The sequence below is a fragment of the Culex quinquefasciatus genome, chromosome 2 (genome assembly GCF_015732765.1).
Source record: "Culex quinquefasciatus strain JHB chromosome 2, VPISU_Cqui_1.0_pri_paternal, whole genome shotgun sequence".
NCBI classification, from domain to species: domain Eukaryota; kingdom Metazoa; phylum Arthropoda; class Insecta; order Diptera; family Culicidae; genus Culex; species Culex quinquefasciatus.
Genome location: NC_051862.1, coordinates 194,093,871 through 194,117,653, shown reverse-complemented (window position 1 = coordinate 194,117,653; position 23,783 = coordinate 194,093,871). Strand labels below are relative to the sequence as shown.

Sequence of the window (23,783 nt, the reverse complement as noted above, 5' to 3'; positions counted from 1 at the left end):
TGAAGTATTTTAGAAAGCTTGACCTTCTCATGATAAGCAAAAATAAATTAGACTTCTTATGGGCTTGTTCCAGTAAGTCGTCATAATCTGGTTACTCAACATGTTTCAGTGACAGCTTTCATTCAAAGGTTTCGAAAACTAATACAAACTCTTTATCAAACCCCACCGCAAAAAGCAACGATTACAAACAAGTTCGTCGCTTGGTGGAAATTAACGCCCATATAGCTCATACGGCAAACATAAGCTGTCGTTCCGCTGAAGCATTCCTTCCTGTATTAAAATGCCATTATGCGCGCGCCAAAGAGCATTCTAATCAATTCCACTCAATTACTGGGCGCGCGGAACCACGCAAACCAGTTTAGTTTTTTTTCATGTCATCCAAAAATACCGCAAACCATAAATTTTGATACCCAGCGTTGACAGTTAGTGTGCAGTTTGGTGCACTTATGCAATTTGGTGTGACAATATTTGCTTTTCTGCACAGCCGGTTTTACGTTCCAACTCCATGAGGGTGTTTCTCTGCGATTAAAACAAGTTGCTTGCAAAAACACAATCTACTGCACTTTATTTCATTCAACGCGTCGTTCTAACGAGTGTTCAGTACCGGTACTGAATAGTGCTCCATCACGCTGGCTTCCTTCAGCTGAAGTCGTCTCCTCAAATCGGTCAATTCTGTTCGTTGATCGATATCGTTATTGATCTCGGGACTGCTGATCCTCAGATTAGGATGTGGTTTACTGTGCTCTGTGGTGTCCTCGTAACGGGACTTGTCCTGCTCGACAATCTTTCTAATGTATTCTTTGGTTAGTTTATTTGTGCCAATGTGGTTGAAGTACGGCCAATCGTCATCGTTGGCGTTGTTTGGATCTTGCGAGTATGGCGTGGGAAATTGTTCCACGTTGTTAAAGTTTCCCTCGAGCTTGCCCCACTGGTCGATGTCGCTGATGAAGGGATCTCGTCGAAGTCCAAACTTGTTCAGCACGGCATCCTTTTTGTACACATTGTTGGTGTCGGTCCAGCGTCCGATCGCGAACGGCGAATCGGAGTTGGTGGTGATCATGAACATTCCCTCCGTGCCCGGATTGCAGTCCTCACCTGCCATCACCTGGAACGCATTTTGAGGACAAAAGCCAAGCAGATAGTAGATGTAGCTATTGCACTGCCAACCCCAGAAACCGGACAGACTTCGGATGGATTCCGCAAAGTAGTCCGGAGCTCGATGGTGACTGCACGCCATTGGGTCTGAAACGGAACAATTCTTGAAATCTCACAAGTTGCAATCTACTCTACCCTACAACAAGCTCACTTTGTCCTCCTCCCCAGCATCCTGGCTGGATGATCCCTCCATTCATGTAAAAGTCCACGTGACCACATCGCTCGATCTTGCCCTGAACCAACGCGTTCGTGTGGATAACGTCTACAAAGTTGGCGTCCGAAGGATCGAGCTTGTCATCAGCTGGGGCCGTAATAAACAGTGGCATTGCCGGATCCAGTCCGCTGATACGTCTCAAATGGAACGGTCGCAGCTTGACCGACACATAGTTCGTAACCTGGGCACCCAGCGAAAACCCAATCAGGTGGATATCGTCCGTCCCGGAATCAAGCATTCGTTCGACCAACTGTGCGATGCAAGTTCCCACGTGCTTAGTGTTGTGCACCGCCGACGGATAGCACGGTCCCGGACCCAGCAAACTCCAGTCCACGTAAAATAAATTGTAACTGCCTCGACTCAGATACTCCCCCTTCATGTTGATCAACGGTGCCAAAAACATGTCCGCGTTGTACCCGTGAATGATCACCTTGGTCGGCAGCGACGGGTTAAAGTAAGACGAGCTGAGATTTGATTTCTCCATCGTGTCGTCAATGTGCACGTACTGTCGGTCCTCCGGGTTCGACCGGGTGAACAGGTAGAACTTGATGTCGTCATCCGGGCAGGGCCGATCGATGACCCATGTGCACGTGCCAACGGTGAAGTCACTGCGTGGTTTGCGTATCGTGACGGGCCCAGCCGTGACGATCGGCAGCAGTAGTAAGGGAACTAGGGGGTGGTGAGAATAGATGAACACTAGCGTTAGTTGAATTGGTTAGAGCGCCTAAATGTAGTTTAAGTGTGGTGAAGTTGTGAACAGTGAACTTTCGTTTATGACAGTTTTTTTATGGCATTCCTGAGGGTACGTGATAGGAATTTTAGAGATTTTTATGTATTCTGATCCAGTTTTATTTTTATGGCTCGATTTTCACAATTTTGGCTGCCTGTTTTGATTTCAAAAATTTTCCAAAGTGAACATACTATTCCATTACATTACATACTAAAGACATAGTTCTAGCAAAAAATGGCAACAGGGCCGAAGCCGAAGTGTAAACAAAGTGTCTATCCTGCTCGTTCCTAATGCAAACATCAACTGACGTGAGCAAGATAGACTCTTGGTTTACATTTCGGCTTCGTACCTTTTACACAATATTAGTCTCTTTTATTGATTGCATTATTCCATTTATTTTGGAGTTACTTGAGACATTGAATTTTATTAGATGAATTTTTCATATTCGAGTAGTTGATTGCTAGGCTTAGTGATTTTTCACGCTAGAAAATAGCAAATTTCACGGGGACCTTGATTTCAAATCAGCAAATTCGACGCAAATTTCGCGAAACGTGAAAAATGCAAAAATTACTATGAAAATCTCATGTTTAAATCACAGAGACTACTTTTTATGCTTCATTAAAAATTATTCTTCAATAAACAAAAAAAAAATCCTCACTACATTTAAACGTGACAAACAAACAAATCATTTAATTTTTAAATAAGCTATCACCTGGTTTATGGATGGGCTCGATTTATATTTTGATAAATTTCAAGAATTTCAAACCGACCATGAAATAGTCAAAATTTACTAACCCTATATTAGTAATTGAATAAGGATATTCACCCACTTAATTCTACAGCAGTTCTTAAGTTTTTTTTTTTATTCTTTTTTGAGTTTGTTAAAATATTTTGACTAAAATAAAATCTAATTTTGTCGTTGAAAGTTTTTTTTATAAATTTGAAAATCATCGAAACAAAATAAAATTTATTGAATAGAAATTTAGATTCAAATCTTCTTCGTGACAATTGTTGCGTTGTTGTGCATCTTAATTCAAATATTTTACAAAACATTCTAAAATGATTTTTAAGACACAAAATTCAAAACATTGTAGAAAAATATTTTTCTGGTAGTTTTTTATTCGTCATTCGTCATTTCTTATTATTATTTATTATTGAAATTTATGAAAAAAAAAAATTCTATCGGATTTCTTGACGTATTTTGATCTTTTTTTGTATTTTTTTTTAAATTTGCAGCGATCTTTATTTTCGACATGATTAATTTGATTTTTTAAAGCTTTTTTCCAGCAAAACTTTATCATGGAAAAGTTTTTCTGATAAACATTATTTTTGCTTATGAAAAAATAAATAAAATGAATCAGACGTAAAAACAACCAAAACTTTATGAAATTTAAATTTAGTGCCTATCAGTCTTTTTGCACATTTTTCAACTTAAATAATTGATTATAAAAATATTAATATAGAAATTATAAAAATTAAATTCAAACATAAAGATTTTTTAATTTGAATAAAAAAAATAAAAAAATACAAAGGCAAAATCCAAACAAAGCGATGAATAAGCCAAATTTTAGAGATTATTTTTCTAATTTTGACACTCAATTTATTTATTTCAAAATGCCATCGCGGGCCGGATGTTGGGCAGGCCTGGTTTAAATCCATTCCATACAATTTTGGCAGCTAAATTTTCTGATCGATTTGTTGTTTTCGGCAAAATTGTAGGACTATTTAGAAAAAATATAGTACACGGAAAAAAATTTGGCTAATATTTCAATTATCTTTATTTTTTACAAAAAAAATAATTTTTCAAAATTCATACTTTTTAATTTTTGAAACGTTTTGGTATGTTTTAGGCAGGGGGTAGCGAAGAAGCCGCCATCGTGGAAGTTCAGATAATAAATACATATTACTACGGTAACACGAAGTGTGTTATTCTGGTTGAACTCAAAAGTCCCATGTAAATGTGTAAAAACAAACTGAAAACTGTGTAATGACAATTCTCAGTGTACGGGCGCACTGTTTGATCGACCAAAAGAAAAAAGCAAAAAAAAAAGGCTAACAGAAAAATCACTTTTTTCGATATGAATTTTCAGCCAATATTGGAATGGAATATCCAATAATATGATTGAATTTGCCTTCAGCATCACAATTCACGTGTTTTTTCAAGAGTTTATTGCGAAATTGCGAAAAAATGTAAAATCAAAAACCCAAACATTGATTTGTTATGGGCTACTATTTGACAGCTAGTGCTTTTGTTGTGGGCTCTCATTTGACAACCGTTCTAATGTCGACTGCTGTCAGTTTGCTTTGGTCGGAATAGGGTTGTCATCCCCCCGGTTTTAGGGGACAAAAACTGAATTAAAAAACAAAGAACCAAAAATTTGCCGCTGAGTTATGTTTTTTTTTTGGAAAAATAGAAATTTTATTGATCCATGCGTTGTAAGTTGGATTAAACCCGCACTTTTTATTCGTATTTTTGACAACAAGAGCTCAAAAATCTAGGCAACCATGTTTTGTTTATTTATATTTCCAGTCGCAAATTCCACCAAACTTGACTTTCAGCACTTTGAAAGTGCTATTGACAGCTAAAACCGAGTGAGCATCCTCGGCTAGCTTTGACCATTTTGGAAGATTTTTTTTTATTTCCCATGCCAGTTTGACTAGTCGCAATATGCTATCAGTAACATTAATATAGTGCGAAGTCCAAGTTAGCGGCAATTGCGCAATACTCGAAATATTTTTTTACTACGGTGTTTGATCAATTTTGAAATCGAAAAGTACCGAAAAGTTTTCAAGATATATCGACTTAAAGTTTAATTTCAGCTGATTTTGTTTAATTTTCGATTTTTTTAATAGTGTTTATGTTTGTCTATTCCTAATATATATTTTTTTTCATAAAGTTGAGAAAATTTTCAATAAAATTGCCTAAGAAGATTTGAGCTGTGCCAATATATCAAAAACTCTTATTATAATTGTGAGGCTAACATTTCAAAAAGGTCGAATATTCAATATTATGCTCTTTTCAAATTAGTCAAATTCGAGTGGTTGATTTCCTATTCAATACTAAAATCATATGCTCGATGTTTACCATGATTCAAAATGAGGAAAACATTGATTCGATTTTCCGAGGTTCTTTGGATAATGGAACTTAGAATGAATGGAACCTCGGAAAATTGATGCTTCAGATAATCGAGTCGAGAGTTAGCAGCTTTAATAATTTAGGTTATTTATCTTGAATTTTTTATTTTTATGCTTTTTTTACAAATTGAAAGGTCGAATAATAAATAGACCTTTGCATTTTTTTCTCCAATTTTTTGCTGCTGAACTCATTAAATTTACATGTCATGAATATAATGAATCTTGTGAAATTATAACATGATACAATATGAATTTCATAAATCTTGTAAAATTATGAAATTCTACAGTAAATGTTATTCCACATTGATAAATTTTAAAAATCTGAGTTTTTCGAAATAAAAAAGTTTTGCTAAAAAAGGGAACCTGTCCCCTAGTTTATGTATAACATTTTGTAAACACAATATGCATTCTGAGTGGTTTTTAGTTGCAAGAATATTTAGGTATAATCCATTCCGAGGAAAAAACTAAAATTATAACAATATTTTTTTTACATAAAAGATAGTTATTTACACGCAAATTTAATTCTTCTTGCGCCAAGAAGGAATAAAACAAACGCCCTCAAATTAGAGTTAGAGAGAGGTACTTGCAACAATTGCTATTACTGCATAAGGTTTCGATTCAATCAATGTCGACCTACCTATTAAAATTATCAGTCTTCCATGTGTTATTTGTCTGATAGCAGTAGCAATCAAACGTTCCATCGTGCCTTGTAGTTCTTATCAGTATCTCGGTGCCATTTAATATCATTCGCGCTGGATAGTAGCTTATTTTTTTCTTATTTTGAGCTTCCTGAACCACACACCACACTAGTTCAAGTTCATGCTGATTCCACACCACACTACTCAGTCCGATTTAGTTTCGCCACACTTGTGCACTAATATAATCGTCACTTTCCACTTCCGGAGATTGCACTCAGCCTAGAATCGCGCCAGCTGCCAACTGTTCGTCATTTGCAACTCGCAAGTACTGACCGGCCATGTTCGGCCCAGGCGACCACCCCCTTGAGGGGCCCTCTGTCGTCGTCCACTACCGACTGACTCAGTAGTGCGTGTACAGGTGAAAAGCTGTGGCACTTTCTTCTCTGTTTCAGCGGTGGTCACTGCTGCTGAGGGACGACACCTGATCCACCTTCTCCGAGCTTTCCCCCTCGATTGGGGTCGTGTCGTCTTTAGGTCTTCACTGGCTGCCACTGGTTCACATATCGGCAAATCAGCAGCGAATTCGCGGAATTTGGAATTTCGCCCCAGTAAGCAATCCTTAATTATTCCGCTCACAGCACCTGGCCAAACGGCAGAAGACGAATGGGCTCGATTTAGGTGGGAGTGTCTCCTTAATGGGGGTTCCCAAGTGGTCGGGCGCGAAATTGTTCAAAGACCCCGATTTTGAACGGTGTGACTGAACTCGTAATTCATCTTTTCGTTGGGATTCAGTCGAATTCCCTTTAGTTATGCAGTTTATTGATTAGAAACATTTTTATGATTTTTTAAAAATATTATTTCGCACTTGAATTTAAATGAATTAAATCTGCATTAAAATTTCAACATTTAATCAGACGAAAAAATGTTTTGTTCCCACCAGCAGCTGATTCCGTAAGCGACTAGCCCCGGCTTGTTTTCGATCGATATGCCATCTGAAAGCCGCATTTGCGGTGTTGGTGATGTTTTGCTTTCCGCGTGTTGGCTATGTTTTTATCAGCTCTCTCGCTATTCACGTGCAGTTTGTGTGGGTTCTCCGTGGTATTGGGTACGATGAAACACCTTCACTAGTGCGCATGGTGCGGTGAGTTTAGTAGTTTGTTTTAGACATTTTTGTTAATGTTGAAGTTTTAATTTAACGCTTTTTCATGGTTCATTGTTACATTTTTTTATTTAGTAATTGGATAATAAGCTTCTTAAATTTATTCCCATTTATTTTTAAATTTTTGAAATACATGTATCTTTTTACCTTCCTCACCTTATTGAGCAAAGGCTTTAAAATCACTCGAAATATTAATTTTATAATTCGACCTCTTTGACCTACCTTCACGTATACACTTGGAATCAAATTCTGAACAAATGTCTGTGTGTGTGTCTGGACATGAGGCTGTGCACTCGATTATCTCCGAACCGATTTGGACAGGTCTCATTCGGTCCGTCTTGGAGTCAGTCCCATTAGACCCCTAGTTAATAACATAAAGTAAAATACTTAAAAATTATGCTAAAAACCGATTTTGGCTAAAGTCTGGTAGATTGTAAAAATGCTGGTTTTGTAAGAAAACCCCACTTGTTATTTTATATTGTTAGGCAAAGTTATTTAAAAGACCTTTCCGACGCGTCCAAAAGATTGAGATCTGATAACCCTATTAAAGGTTATTACCACTTTAGTGTTAGTTATATACTTTTTTGAAGCCGGAGCACAGATATTTGAATGAAAGTGATGTTCGGATCCAATTCGGATCAATCCGTCGCGTCCAAAATATGGTGGATCCGAGGACATATTTTTAACCGGTATTTTGAATACGTTGTTAGTTATTCATTTTTTAAATGAATTTGAGATCGTCGATACTATCTTCGGACGCCTAGAAATGAGCAGAAACTTGCAACAGAGACTACAAAAGACCTGGGGACGATTATCCGAAGCCTGGATTATCCGAAGATTCGATTATCCGATTCGATTATTATGGGACTTCAGATAATCGAATCATGAACAAAAAAAAACTACCCGACTCCAATTTAGTCAAATTTTAATTGCTTTTTTTTTGCTGAATAAAAAAAGGATTTTTTCAATATTTCATAATTGTCATTTTGGCCGCCATTTTGGATTTGAAAATTCTAAATCAGGTAAAGGGTCACACTAAAGCTAAACAATAAAAAATAACACAGGTGGGAAAAGTTATCCTACAGATGGTTATCCTAGGAATAATTATATCTTGGCAAAACTTACTGCCCTACATTCCTGGAGTATGAAAATTTGTGTGACGTGAATGAAAAAAAAAATCCAGAAAAATTTGAACTTCAAATATTTTAATTCAAAAATTAAGTAAATTTAAAAATCCTTCTAGGATGGGACTCTGGGTCATTTCCTGGACATGCATTTAGGCAAAACTTGTTGCCCTAAATTCTTTGAGCATAAAAATACAACTTGGCATGAGGCCATGTGGAGGAAAAAAATTCCAGAAAAATTTGAACTTCAAATATTTTAATTCAAATATTAAGTAAATTTAAAAATCCTTCTAGGATGGGACTCTGGGTCATTTCCTGGACATGTATTTAGGCAAAACTTGTTGCCCCACATTCCTTGAGCATAAAAATACAACTTGGCATGAGGTCATGTGGAGGAAAAGAATTCCAGAAATATTTGAACTTCAAATATTTTAATTCAAATATTAAGTAAATTTAAAAATCCTTCTGGGATGGGACTCTGGGTCATTTCTGGGACATGTATTTAGGCAAAACTTGTTGCCCTACATTCCTTGAGCATAAAAATATAACTTGGCATGAGGCCATGTGGAGGAACAAAAAATCCAGAAAAATTTGAACTTCAAATATTTTAATTCAAATATTAAGTAAATTTAAAAATCCTTCTAGGATGGGACTCTGGGTCATTTCCTTGACATGTATTTAGGCAAAACTTGTTGCCCCACATTTCTTGAGCATAAAAATACAACTTGGCATGAGGTCATGTGGAGGAAAAGAATTCCAGAAATATTTGAACTTCAAATATTTTAATTCAAATATTAAGTAAATTTAAAAATCCTTCTGGGATGGGACTCTGGGTCATTTCTGGGACATGTATTTAGGCAAAACTTGTTGCCCTACATTCCTTGAGCATAAAAATATAACTTGGCATGAGGCCATGTGGAGGAACAAAAAATCCAGAAAAATTTGAACTTCAAATATTTTAATTCAAATATTAAGTAAATTTAAAAATCCTTCTAGGATGGGACTCTGGGTCATTTCCTTGACATGTATTTAGGCAAAACTTGTTGCCCCACATTTCTTGAGCATAAAAATACAACTTGACATGAGGCCATGTGGAGGAAAAAAAATCCAGAAATATTTGAACTTTAAATATTTTAATTCAAATATTCAATAAATTTAAAAATCCTTCTGGGATGGGACTCTGGGTCATTTCTGGGACATGTATTTAGGCAAAACTTGTTGCCCCACATTCCTTGAGCATAAAAATACAACTTGGCATGAGGCCATGTGGAGGAAAACAATTCCAGGAAAATTTGAACTTCAAATATTTTAATTCAAATATTAAGTAAATTTAAAAATCCTTCTGGGATGGGACTCTGGGTCATTTCTGGGACATGTATTTAGGCAAAACTTGTTGCCCCACATTCCTTGAGCATGAAAATACAACTTGGCATGAGGCCATGTGGTAGAAAAAAATTCCAAAAAATTTGAACTTCAAATATTTTAATTCAAATAATAAATAAATTTAAAAATCCTTCTGAGATGGGACTCTGGGTCATTTCCTGGACACGTATTTTGGCAAAACTTGTTGCCCCACATTCCTTGAGCATAAAAATACAACTTGGCATGAGGCCATGTGGTAGAAAAAAATTCAAAAAAAAAATTGAACTTCAAATATTTTAATTCAAATATTCAATAAATTTGAAAATCCTTCTAGGATGGGACTCTGAGTCATTTTCAGGACATGTATTTAGGCAAAACTTGTTGCTTCATATTTCTTGAGCATAAAAATACAATTGAATTAAAATATTTGAAGTTCAAATATTTCTGGAATTTTTTTCCTCCACATGGCCTCATGCCAAGTTGTATTTTTATGCTCAAGGAATGTAGGGCAACAAGTTTTGCCTAAATACATGTCCAGGAAATGACCTAGAGTCCCATCCTAGAAGGATTTTTAAATTTATTGAATATTTGAATTAAAATATTCGAAGTTCAAATATTTCTGGATTTTTTTTTTCATTCACATCCAAATTTTCATACTCCAGGAATGTAGGGCAGTAAGTTTTGCCAAGAAACATGTCCAGGTAATGTTAATTGTTTGTTTTTTTGAATTTATGGAATCTCTCTTAAAAATTGTTCCTGGGATAATCATGACAAGTTATCCCGCATGCCATAAAGATGGCCGCCATAGCGCTATAAATAATTCCTAGGATAACCATCTGTAGGATAACTTTTCCCACCTAAATAACACAACGAAATTTTTTTTTTCGTGATTCGATTATCCCAAGTTTTGATTATTCGAAGTGAAATTTTGCCAAGGCCTATGGATAATCGAGTCTGGACTGTAACTGAAAACTTTGAGTATTTTTCGAAAATACGTAGCTTTGTGAAAATTTTGAGTATTTTCAAAAATGTATGTTATTACATTCGAAATGTTTGAAAATCCCGATCGTTTGATACCCATATTGAAAAAACTTAATTTTACAATATTTTTCCAAGAATACGTAGTTTTGTGAAAATTTTGAGTACTTAAAAAAATGTTGTTTTTTATTCGAAATGTATGAAAAAATCCCGATCGCCTGATACCCATATTGTAAAAAACCAAAATTTGAGTATTTTTTCAAAAATACGTAGTTTTGTGGAAATTTTGACTATTTTCAAAAAACTGTGTTGTAAAATGCGAAATGTATGAAAAAATCCCAATCGTTTGATATCCATATTGCAATAACAATAGTTTTAAATATACAATGGATAGCTGATATCATCCCGATTCCAAAACACTATAATTTTTTGATGTTGCATGATTTTTCTTGCGATTATAGTCAATGTCTCTCATATAGCCAAAATCCCGTAGGCTCTGTGCTTCGTGCTTAACCAAGGCAGCTGAACGAATTAAAACCGGGGCAGTGCAAAACCGAGGCAAGACTGTAGTTGATTGCCTATTAAATTAAAAAAAAAATGATTTTTTTCAATATTTCAGCGCCGCCATTTTAGCCACCATCTTGGATTAAACAATTCTGAATCACTTAAGCGTAGTTAAGCGGTAAAACCTAGGTTTGTCAATAACAAAATAAGATAGCGAAATTTAGTTTTGTTATTCGATAATCTTAAGTGTTTTTTTTTCTAAGGCCTTCGGATAATCTAGTCTAGACTATATTTAACAATACATACATATCTGCGGCAGTGCGTGGCCGAATGGTTACGCTGTCCGCTTTGTAAGCGGATGATTCTGGGTTCGATTCCCATCTGCTGCAACCTTCCATCGGATGAGGAAGTAAAATGTCGGTCCTGGCCTTGGTTGTTAGGCCGTTAAGTCATTCCAGGTGTAGGAGTCGTCTCCATGCCATAAGTACAAACAACACACCAAACCAAGCCTACTCCGGTGGAATCGCTGGGGGCGGTTGGACTCGCAATCCAAAGGTCATCAGTTCAAACACTGGGGTGGAAGGTCCGTTGGAGTAAAAAGAGGTTTGGGTGCTCTCCCCATTCAAGCCTTCGGACTCCTAGGTTCGAGCAGAAACTTGCAATAGAGACCACAAAAGACCCGGGGGTCGTTAATGTGGATGGTTTGATTTTGGACATATCTGCGGAACAGCTTATCTAATTTTAGTTTGTCGCGTTGCAAAAGAAAGGTGTTAAGTTGCTTTTCAAGTTAAAAGAAATACTAAGATGATTTATTTAATAGTTGGTCTGTTGAAAACTTTATTTGTGCTACTCTCTACGAAAACAGCAAATTTCGACCATTTTTATTTTTTTGTTTTTTTTTTTTTGGTTTCGCTCAAACTTTGTGGGGGCCTTCCCTATGACCAAAGAAGTTATTTTGTGTCATTGGTTCACCCATACAAGTCTCCATACAATTTTGGCTGCTGTCCATACAAAACTGGTACGGAAATATTCAAACAGCTGTAACTTTGGAATGAATTTTCTGATCAATTTGGTGTCTTCGGCAAAGTTGTAGGTATTTTTGAGGACTATTGAGAAAAAAATATTCACACGGAAAAAAAATGCAGATTTTTTAATCAACTTTTTTCACAAATACTCAATTTCCCAAAATAAGTATTTTTTGATTTTCGAGATTTTTTGATATGTTTTAGAGGACAAAAATCAGCAACTTTTGAGCTATAGAGAAACATGGTCAAAAAATCTGCCGTCGATTTATAAATTTTTGAAAAAATAGTGATTTCTGGAAAAAAATCGAAATTTTATGTCAAAAAAAATTGACTCAATTTTTTATGTAAAATTGAATTTGCAATCGAAAAGTACTTTACAGATTTTTTGATAAAGGCCTCTGTTTTAAAGATATAGCCACCGAAAGTTTGATTTTAACGAAATATTTGCAGTTTTCTGATTTAAAAAAATAGTGACCATGAGTGACCATTTCTAATTTTTTTTTGAAATGTTCAGAAAATTTACTATAAAATTGTCTGAGAAAGATTGAAGATCGAACCTTTGGTTGTGGCTTAAAGAACAGCCACCCATTTTCTTTTGTCGATATCTCAGCAACATGAAACATTCGTGAAATTTTCCGATCTTTTCGAAAAAGATAATTCGAAAACTTTTAAATCAAGACTTGCATTTTAAATGGGCGTAATATTCACTGTTTGGCCCTTTTTAAAATGTTAGTCTTGATTTAAAAATTTTCAAAATATTTTTTTCAAAGAGATCGGAAAATTTCACGAATGTTGAATATCGGACCATTAATTGCTGAGATATCGATATTAGAAAATGGTGGGCTGTTTGGGTGAGACTTCGAAAACTTAAATTTTCCTGTTTCTATTTCTTTAAGCCGCTGTATCTCAGCAACCAGAGGTCCAATCTTCAATGTCTCTTAGATAATTTTAAAGTTAATTTTCTGAACATTTAAAAAAAACTGCAAATATTTCGCTAAAATCAAACTTTCGGTGGCTATATCTTGAAAACAGAGCTTTTTATCAAAAAATCTGTAAAGTACTTTTCGATTGGAAATTCAATTTTACATTAAAAATATTTCGCCAAATTATTTTTGCATGAAGTTTCGATTTTTTCCAAAAATCATGACTCAACGGGTGAATTTTTGACCATGTTTCTCTATAGCTCAAAAGTTGCGGGTTTTGTCCCCTAAAACATATCAAAAAATCTCGAAAATCAAAAAAATACGTATTTGGGAAATTGGGTTTTTGTGGGAAAAAAGCTGATTTAAAAATCTGCAAATTTTGTTTTCCGTGTAAATATTTTTCTTCTCAATAGTCCTCAAGAATACCTACAACTTTGCCGAAGACACCAAATTGATCAGAAAATTCACTCAAAAGTTACAGCTGTTTGTATATTTACATACCATTTTTGTATGGACAGCTGCCAAAATTGCATGGAGACTTGTATGGGTGAACCAATGACACAAAATAACTTCTTTGGTCATAGGGAAGGCCCCCACAAAGTTTGAGCCAAATAAAAAAATACAAATAAAATCCATTTCCGGTTTTGGTAGAGAATTGCTCATTTTGTTAAAAGCTTTAGTCCCAGAAGTGCACGCAACATTACTAAAAAATTTAAAATCCGATTGAAGCACTGTCAACAAAAAAAGCAAAAAATGGTGTTTGTTAGAATAAATTATTTTCTTTATTTTTCAGCTGTCTTAATTCATAAATTTATGATACTACACTATTACGGTATAAATTTCATCTGGGTTTCTAAATGCACTGAGCTCATATCACTTTAAAAAACACTCTTATCTGTTAAGTACTATGAAAACACGCGTCTAAATGGTAACTATTGGTCACTAGTTTCACACTCACTGGTATTCAGTTAGATCAGAATGCAACAACGCAGGTATCAAAGCATAACCTATAATTATTTCGGGTAACTATTTATCCATAATCTTCTGCAGCTTGCGACGCTTCCAAATGCGTTCGTTGAAGTTTGAAATTCAATCCGTTTACGTTGCCACAATAGTAGTGGCCACTAGTTGTCACCTCTGTCAATTGACTTGGCAGTTTTCCTCACTTCCGCAGAGCTTCCTCGCGCTTCGAAGGAACATTCTCAACTTGGGGTGTAATTTCGAAATCGCTGGCAGTGTGGGTGTGGTTGAGGGGGGGCAGTCTTCTTAATCGGTTCTCAGAAGACACCCATGGCGAACGGTGGCTTGGCGCGAGTCGGTACAAAGTAGACTCCTTCGGCGCTGTCAATGGGGAGGGAGAGGAAGAGAGTTATAAAATTGTTGGTAAAGAAATCTGGTTTAGCTCGGGCATATCGAATTGGCTGCGGGGTGAAATTTGGACGCTGAACAATTCCGCTGAAGACCAACTATGGGACTGGCCTCGTACGATTCTACTCACGTCTTCTGGCAGTGCTCGCCCATCAATATTCGATTGGTATCGACGGCAGCCAGACTGTTTTCGCCGTAGCCATTTTCCTGGTTCAGGTCGTTGTCGACTGGTTGAAGCTGCTGCTGTTGCAGTTGCTGTTCGGATTTATATCGGCAGAAGCCGAAAAAGTACGTAAAATAGCTGGTACATTTGGTGGCCCAGAAACCCACCTTGCTGGTGATCGACTCGGCGAAGTACGCCGGAGCCATCATGTGGCTGCACAGGGGTTGATCTGTGATGTCCAGTTGACCATCCGAAAGGGGATCACGGTAATCGAGAATGGAGTGAGAATAGAACAAAAAGTACCATGTTAAGCAAGATTTAAGCACAAGGTTCTATGGCCCATAAATCACTAAATTGTTGGCGCGATTGATCACTTTCAAGAGGGCCCTCTAAAGATCCGGATCATTTTATGGTAATTAGCTCTCGTCACGGTTCTTGAACTGGCGGATCATAAAGTGGCTCATGCCATTACTTTTACTAGAACCTCGAGGGTAACAAGCGCTGCCCAATTATTTTATAGAAACTACCCCCCGGCAAGAGGCCTTTGATTTAATGCAGTTGGGTGACCCAGGGTTACGATTAGCAAATGTCAGCGATTGCTGCAAAACTTTTAAGCAACCCCGCGAGAATCACCACGAATAAAGGTCTCCCAACTGATCGACCCCGCCCGCAGCAACCAAACTTACTGGAATCGTTCTCGCAAATCGGCTGGTTCTGGCCGCCGTTCATGTAAAAGTCCACGTGGCCGCACGTCTCGATCTTGCCGTACACCCCGGCGTTCGTGTGGATCACGTCCACAAAGTCCGCATCCGTAATGTCCAGCTTCCAGTGCTGGCGGGCGGTCGCGAAGAACGGAAGGGCCGGATCGAGACCTGTCGAGTATAGAGTAGAGCGCTTTAGTTCACGGAAGATCAACGTTCTTAATACTACACGTGCTTAGGAAAGTTATGCGTGGTATGGTGGTTTTGCCGGTCGTAGACAGACATAGGGGCGCTAGGTCTAGACGTACCTTCATGGGTTTACCTTTATGGTAAGTTTGTGGTACATTACCGATAATTGTACGTGTCATTAGGGCTAAAGCCTAGTGCAAACTTGAACTTGACTTTCGGCGGGGAGATTTTAGCGGCGCTTGCGGATTTTGAAGGCTGTTTGTAAATCTTTTGTTTGGATTTTGAATTAAATTTATCAAAACAGTAATTTCACATATAAACTGCCATTAATATTTTCTAACTCTTCTGCTGACAGAAAACCTAAAAGAAATTTGGTTTATTTTGTTAATGTTAACCTCAAACATAACCCTCTTACCCTGCCACAAATTCATGACAGCAAAAGTTTCTCTCAAAATAAATGATTTCATAGATAGTCAGTTTTTCAATCATTTTATATAAATATTTAAAACTTTCAAGAAACTTAAACAGCATTTTGTTTTATCTTACTGAAGAAAAGAGTGTAGTAATTATTTTTGAGAATTGCTCATTTAAAAAAGGCAACAATTATTAAAAAATCTATGGATTTTAATGAAATAAATATTCATGAAAAATTCTTAATTTTTGAGAGCACAAGAGTTTTATATTAAATTGAAAATTTAATATAAACTTTTTTGCCTTCTGAATTCATATGAGAAAAGAAGGCCTTAGGAATACCGATCAATGGCCCAAAAGACAACACTTCGAAAGCACATTTTTCATAATTTTGATTTTTTGCTTGTCCATTTCCTAGCATCTAAAGATTGAATCCAAAATGTGTGTCATGATACCACATCATCAAGAGAATTATTTTTACATGGTTGGATTTGGACAATAATTTTGTACACTAATTTTTCAATTTGACTCGAAAATAGACCACTTGGAGTAACTTAAATTTTAATTTTCTGAATGCAGATCTGTAACTTCTTGAAAATTGTTTTGCTCGATTTTTTTTGATGAAATCTTGTTTATTCATTCCTTATGTCTATATAGGGAATTTTGAATCGATATATGTCTCAAAAATTCATAGAAAATATTCAAAAAAGTGTACCAAGAAAAGATTATCCAATCGATTTAGAGTCTTCGACAAAGTTATAGATTATGTTAAGAACAAATCTGGCAATATATTATAAAAATATTCTTCTCAATTTATATTTTATATTATTTTTTTTATTACGAAGAATCAATTTGGACAATCTGATATGTTCTAGTGAAACAAATGCCAACTTTTGCATAATGAATGAATGATTTTATTGAAAAATTGTGATTTTTGAAAAATAGTGTTTTTTTATTTTCCAACTGCACTGCACAAAAAAGTCCATGTTACATTTGAAATTTAAAAGAAAAGCGCACGGTTTTCAAGTTTTGGTGATTTTAAAGTTTATATTTTTTAAGCATTTTTATATTTTTTTAGTTACATCTGTGTTCATCTCTGAAGAAAATAATATTTATTTTCTTTATTAAACATTGTTGATCCGATTTTTAATCTTGCAAACATAAAAAAAGACACATGAGCAATTCTCTACGAAATCGGTCTTTTTTCTTAAATTTTAATTTTTGTATTTTTTAATCCGACTGAAACTTTTTTGGTGCCTTCCATATAATTTTCCATACAAATTTGGCAGCTGGCCATACAAAAATGATGAATGAAAATTCAAAAATCTGCATCTTTTGAAGGAATTTTTTGATCGATTCTATTCTTGGGCAAAGTTGTAGGTGTGGATATGGACTACACTGAAAAAAATGATACACGGTAAAAAAAAATTGGTGATTTTTTATGTAACATTTTGTCACTAAATTTGATTTGCAAAAAAACGCTATTTTTATTTTTTTTATTTTTAAATATGTTTTAGAGGACATCAAATATATGTTTGATATGTTTTAGAGGACAATCAAATGAAATTTACAGGATATCTCAGCAATTAATGGTCCGATTTTCAATGTTAGGGCGTAATATTTAATGTTTTTCTCTTTTAAAATGTTAGTCTTGGTTTAAAAATTTTGAAAATATTTTTTTCGAAAAGATCGGAAAATTTCACGAATGTATCATATTTTAACATTGAAAATCGGACCATTATTTGCTGAGATATCGACATTAGAAAATGGTGTGTTGTTTGGGTGAGACTTAGACAACATTAATATTCCTGTTTTTAAACCTTTGCATGGCAATATCTCAGCAACTAAGGGTCGTATCAACAAAGTTCAAAAGTGCAAAATATAGAGAATTTTCTCAGCTTTTCAGAAATATTTTTTTCAAAAATGGGCAAACATGTGCACTAATTTTAAAAAATGAAAAACTTCGACTATTTTCAAAAAAGTCACCTAAAAATGGATTTAACTTGAAAACGGTGCACTTTATCAAAATTTCACTAAAGTACTTTTTGATTGCAAATTTGATTTTACATCGAAAAATGAAGTTGAAAAATTTTTGCGACCAATTTTTTGATTTTTTGAAAAAATCAGTCTTGATTCAAAAATTCATAACTCACTCAAAGACTTTTTGCACAACCTGGAAATTTCTGAAAAGTTGGCATTTGATGTCCTCTAAAACATATCAAAAAATAAAAAAAATTAAAAATACCCGAGCAGACGGTACTAAATTTGGAATAACATTTTTTGATATTTGAAACATTTTACGTTCTTTATAACAAGTTTTGTTATTCGCTGTTATGATTTTTTGTTATTTGATTGTTATTATAATAACAGACTAATAACATTTCAAGTTATTCTTCGAACAAATCTTTGTTATTATTTTTTGTTATTTAACAACTAATCCGATCATCCCAATATCATTTGGTGATATTCTTCTATAACAAACAATGTTTTTCCCAATTTGTTTTTGCTTTCGATCAATATCAGACAAATAACAAGTTTTTTTTATGATTACATAAACTGTTATTCAACTCTTATGCAACAATTGATTTCAAAAATCCATAACACTTTTTGTTATTTAAACAGTATTTGTTATTGAAATGGTATGAATTTTGTTATTACCGTCTGCCCGGGTAGTGTTTTTTTGCAAATCAAGTTTTAGTGACAAAAAGTTAAATAAATAATCACCAAGTTTTTTCACCGTGTATCATTTTTTTCCAGTGTAGTCCATATCCATACCTACAACTTTGCCGATGACACCAAATCGATCAAAAAATTATTTCAAAATATGCAGATTCATCATTTTTGTATGGACAGCTGCCAAATTTGTATGGAAAATTATATTATTATATTATAAAAAATAAAATTTAGGAAAAAATACCGATTTTGTAGAGAACTGCTCACTACAATTGGCAACTTATCATTAGATTGGGCGATGCTTTGAAAAAATACATACCGAAGATCGAATTAAAAAATACAAAAAAAAATCGAATGACCGAAATCTGAGAGAACTGCTCAGTATCATGCAAAGTATAATATTAATCGCTCTTTAGCGTGATTGAAGAAAAACCATGTCATACATGTTATTATTTTGACTTAAACAACATATAAATGTGAATTACTGAGCTGAAATAAAGTCTGTGGGAACCCATTATAAAGACACACCTTCAACCAAGCCTTTAAAGCTCAAACTATTTTGAGGTTAGAATGTTACAGTGCTAAACGCCATCAGGACCTTTTATAAAAGATAGCTATAAATATTCTCTTATATGGCCTTTTTGCGCAATCTCCATAACAAAAAACGGTGTCAATGCAACTTAGGTACAATTAATTTACCATTTTTATTGCTCGATGGAGCCGCGTTGTACCCTTTTGCCTAGCGGCGTAAAATCTACGCGTTGTTTGGTAGAGGATCATTGACATTGACCTTTAATTGTTTGTTTAAAATTATATGTACACAAATATGGGAGTGTTTTGCAACATGGTTTTGTTTTTCCGAGAGTGAACGAACTTGCGCGTTGATCTTGTACGGAGATTGTAATTGTGGGTATCCTTTATGGCCGGTTTTATGCAGATTGGGGTAGGTTTCGAACGAGTTCTGTCAATTAATAAAATTCTGCGTCGACGGCGCGGCTGTTTTGCCGGGCATTGATTTAGTAGCGAGTCTTTTAGATTATTTCCTCTGGTTTGTTGTTGGATGTGAAGCGAATTATGCAATCGGTCAGATGTGTGGTACAAAATTGAAGAAAACTGCACACATCTTGCCATTGCGACACACACACCGCCACATACTTGGAGAGTACTCTGGCACACCGGTTTCTTAGGTATATTTTATGTCCCCATGAAACACCCCCCTCGCCTGGTCTGGTCTTCGGCTCCATGCCACACGAAATGAGTAGCAGCTCAAACTTCTGACTTCATATACAGAACCTGTAATCCGTTTGAATTTGATTCCAATCGCCTTCTCCAGTGCGTTGCTGGTGAAGCTGAGTACGTGGGCACCGAGGCTGAATCCGATGGCGTGCAGGTCCCGGCAGCTGAACTCCGGATGGTTGGCCTTGAGGCCGATGAGAAATGTCGCCGTGCACTCGCCGGCCTGTTTCGTGTTGAAGGCCGCCGTCGGGTAGCAGGGCAGCTTGGACAGTTTTCCCCAGTCCACGACCAGCACGTTGGTGGCGGGTTGGCGCAGGTACGCTGGAAAGGATGCAGTTTTACCCGATACGGTGGTGAATGGTGAGATTTGATCTAGGAGTTGGAGTTAGAACAACCAAGACGAAGTGTTTCTAGCGTCACATTTTACGTCACATTGATTTGGAATCAATTGACGTTTTGTATTTGGTTAAATAAGACTATATTATTTTTGTTTTGGTTTTGAGATTCGTTTTTTTTATGTTAGATTGGGCTCAACAGTGTTCACGGGACTTTTTTTGTATTTTATGTATAGCGCTTGTATCAATTTACAAGAAAACTTTTGAATTAATTTGGATGCCAAAACATTTAAAATAATTCAGCTGATTTTTCGATTTAACTAAGTGTATGCAATCAGCTGTTTGAAGGATCGATTATTCAATTGTGCATTGATGAAGTTAAAAATTCTTTCGTCAGTGATTTTTTGATTTTGGAATATCACTGTATTTTTCCAAAAAATCATATATTGCGCAAACATATTTCATTACTCTTTACCGTAGCTTAAAAGATGGCAGTTTTTGGCGTCCACAACATATTAATAAATTTAAAAATTGTATTTTTGAGCAAATTGGTATTGGTATATAACTTTTCCAACGACATCAAATTGATCGGAAAACTTCTTCTCAGGATACAGATTTTTGAAGATTTACACATAATTTTTGTATGACCAGTGGCCACATCATTGACCATTTTTTAATATTCTTGAAACATTTTCGTGTGATTTGCTCAGTATTGAAGTGATTGAAACTTTAATTACATTATTTGAGGCTTGGATAATAAAATCTGGGCAGAAATTTTGTATTGTTTAAACAACAAACGATTAAAAATTTGTTTTATTTTCTTCACTACACAGTAAGAAAATCATGGTTATATTACGTCTGGAAATGGTTACATCTTTTATGTCAGAAAAAAAGTAATTTTGGCTTTAAAAATAAGTAAAATGTAAATTAACCACTTTTTAGTTTTTTGCCACTTTTTCAAAGTAAATTGAGGTTATATTACATTATAAAAGAGGTAATATAACCCTTTAAATTGTACACCTTCCATATTTACTAATTTTCACTATAAAGGTGAGGAGGGCAAAGTAAATTGAAAATAGGGTTATAAAAAATCAAACAAATTGCAGTCGTCAAATACATTTCAGTAGATCCATCAGAATCTTAAAATTCAGTTTGGTTTGAATAACAAACCTACTTCAATAAAGACGTTTTTGAAAGACTGGAACTGATAAAAAGAATCATTTTACAAAGCAAAAAAAAGTTTGATTTTGTAAGGCTAAAAAAAGATGGATGAGTATTCCCTTTTTTTGTGTTATTTTATCTAAGATATAATGTGTAAAAAGTGAAATTCAATAGAAACCAATGAAAATTTCACCAGGTAAAATTAAACTTTTTTCACCACAAATATTTCATTGAGATTACTGGCAAAAATGTTTTATTTTCAACCATCTTATTTTCCACCATACGAAAGTATTTTTTTTATAATTGTAGACAGTAGTTTGTAGTATTCTCAAACCCAGTTGATTTGACACCGATTTTTGTCAAACCATCGAGGTCTTTTTTTAGTTTGGCACTGTTTTTAAACCATTGTGAAACTCATCAGAAACTGATGAAAAATTTACCAGTTCCTGGTGTAAAATTACACCTTTTTTACCACACATGTATCATGAAGATTTTAAGAAAAAAAAGTTTTCCTAAACCATCTTATTTTCAACCTTCAAAAATTGAACTTTTTTTTACTGTGTAGAAAACCTGTTATATATTCTTAAACCTTGGTGATTTGATACCGACTGTTTTCAAACCTGTAACCTTTTTTAGTTTAACACTTTTAAACTTAAATAAAATCTCAAAGGAAAAAGTCTCAAAACATTGCGGGTTTAGTGTACGCACAAAAAGTATCTAAAGGAAAACTAAGCCTTCAAACATTATCAGATCGACGTCGTCGTGCTATCTTGTCGCACCCGCCATTTTGACGTTCCGAGAAAAACGCGTTTTAATGTTTGACCTTGAATATTCAAAAACGAGAGCACGCAATGTAAACAATAACAAACACGTTTTGTTTGGCTCACCATTCTGTGCATTGTCCCAAAATTTGGTTGAAGTTGGTTGCTGGAGTCCCGAGTTATAATTACAAATGTTTACGGTAGTCTAGCTTGTACGTGCGACAAACGCATCCTGACTTTCCTGGCCTGAAATCCTTTGGCCTTTTGTCGCACTTACATCAATTTTCATGGAGTGACAAGATAGCACGACAAGATTGAAACTACTTTCATATGTAAAGTGACAAAAATGCTCGGAGTTTTTTCGGTTTTTGTTGAATATCTCAGGATTGAAATCGAATTTCGGGGATCTGTGAAAGTCAAAAGGTGAGGCATTGTGAGCTGCACAAAATGGCGTTCTTAACTCAATTTGGCCCAAAATGCACGTACGACAAGTTAGCACGATGGCGACGAGATGCTTCATCCTTTCCTGACTAACTTAAAAATAAACTTAAGCTAGCTAGAACTAAACATCACATACAACTTTAACTGAGTATGTTTTTCCTCCTTAGACTTGATCACCTCTAACATGAAAAAAGTCTAATCAACAGTAAATCGGCGTCATAACATAACTGTGAACTTGTCTGCAATCTATATTGAGAGTTTTTTTTTTGTATTCTTGATACAATACAAGTGTATGCAAAAACAGTTTTTAATGCACAAAAAAATTTGACAGTGTGAAGAATCTCTTCGCTGGTATTAGTTCAAGCTTTAATTTAGATGATTCGATTTAAAAACAATCTCATTTTGACCAATTCATCCTTTAGAAACATTTTAATGACAGATTTAGTAATCTGATCATAAGCAGGAAACTTCAATTAAATTAGAGCACAGGATTAAAGCAACAAAAAACTTAAATCATCGTCTTGGTCACTCTTCTTCCCAACTACACAGATGTTCACCAACCATTTCGGATCAACTTGGTCGCGTTGAAGTCGATATTCCCGGCGTAACCATGCACGATCATTTTGTTCTGGTAGGTCAGGTTGACCCCTTCCGGCACGTGGGGATCGATATTGTCCAGCAGAACTGGGGCTCCCTCCGGGTTGTCACTGGTAAACAGATAGTACTGGATCGTGTCCGAGCTGCACGGTTCCAGATACTGAAAGTGGCACGGTCCAATGTTGAACTCGCTGGCACTACTAATTGTACTCGTCAACGCCACGACACTCGCGATCACTTTCACCAAGGCTCGACTCATTGTCACCCACCCGTTGATCGATTTGATTCAATTGATTCATGTATTTAGTTGATTCATTGTTTTAATGTATAGTTAAGGATGATTTTTTTTCACTTTTGTTCACATTTCTCTTCTTTTAGTTTTGAGCTTGCAAAAAACGTGAGATCCCAACTTTTCTAAATTTCCCGATGATTTGCCACCTAATCCATTCGATTAGCACGTATAGTTCCAAACTAAAGCTAAGTATGAGCGCGCGCGCGATCTTAAAGCTCGTACCGCTCTGGCGGGCTTAAGCCGAACGAATGGAAATGAACAACAACAAAGTTAGAGAGACTAAGCAGCAGAGTTGGTCGATCGTCCTGTCGCGGTAGTAGTACGCGTTGGTGAAAAGTTCTTAGTGCGCGGAGAGGGAGGGGGTTCCGAAGAGCTTTACGATGCCGGTGAAGCTAGAAACCGGCATCGGTTTGAATCTTGTGGTGCTTAGAGTGTGGAGGTGTTGGGGCGGCAATGCAAGTTTAGCTGGTGATACAGAGCGATGTTGTTTGGTTGCTGGCAAATAACA

The 23,783-nt window shown here is 35.5% G+C and overlaps 1 protein-coding gene across 1 annotated transcript; it reads right to left on the bottom strand.

Annotated features, from left to right (window-relative positions):
• Window positions 1-539: 539 nt before the first annotated feature.
• On the bottom strand, window positions 540-23,296 carry LOC6034900. The gene is made up of 6 exons (XM_038251140.1): window positions 22,948-23,296; window positions 19,746-20,009; window positions 15,165-15,350; window positions 14,450-14,707; window positions 1,307-1,927; window positions 540-1,242 (listed from the first exon to the last, which is right to left on the bottom strand). Exons 1-6 carry the CDS (start codon window positions 23,240-23,242, stop codon window positions 587-589), a joined length of 2,280 nt encoding a protein of 759 aa, XP_038107068.1. The 5' UTR covers window positions 23,243-23,296; the 3' UTR covers window positions 540-586.
• Between the last annotated feature and the right edge of the window lie 487 nt (window positions 23,297-23,783).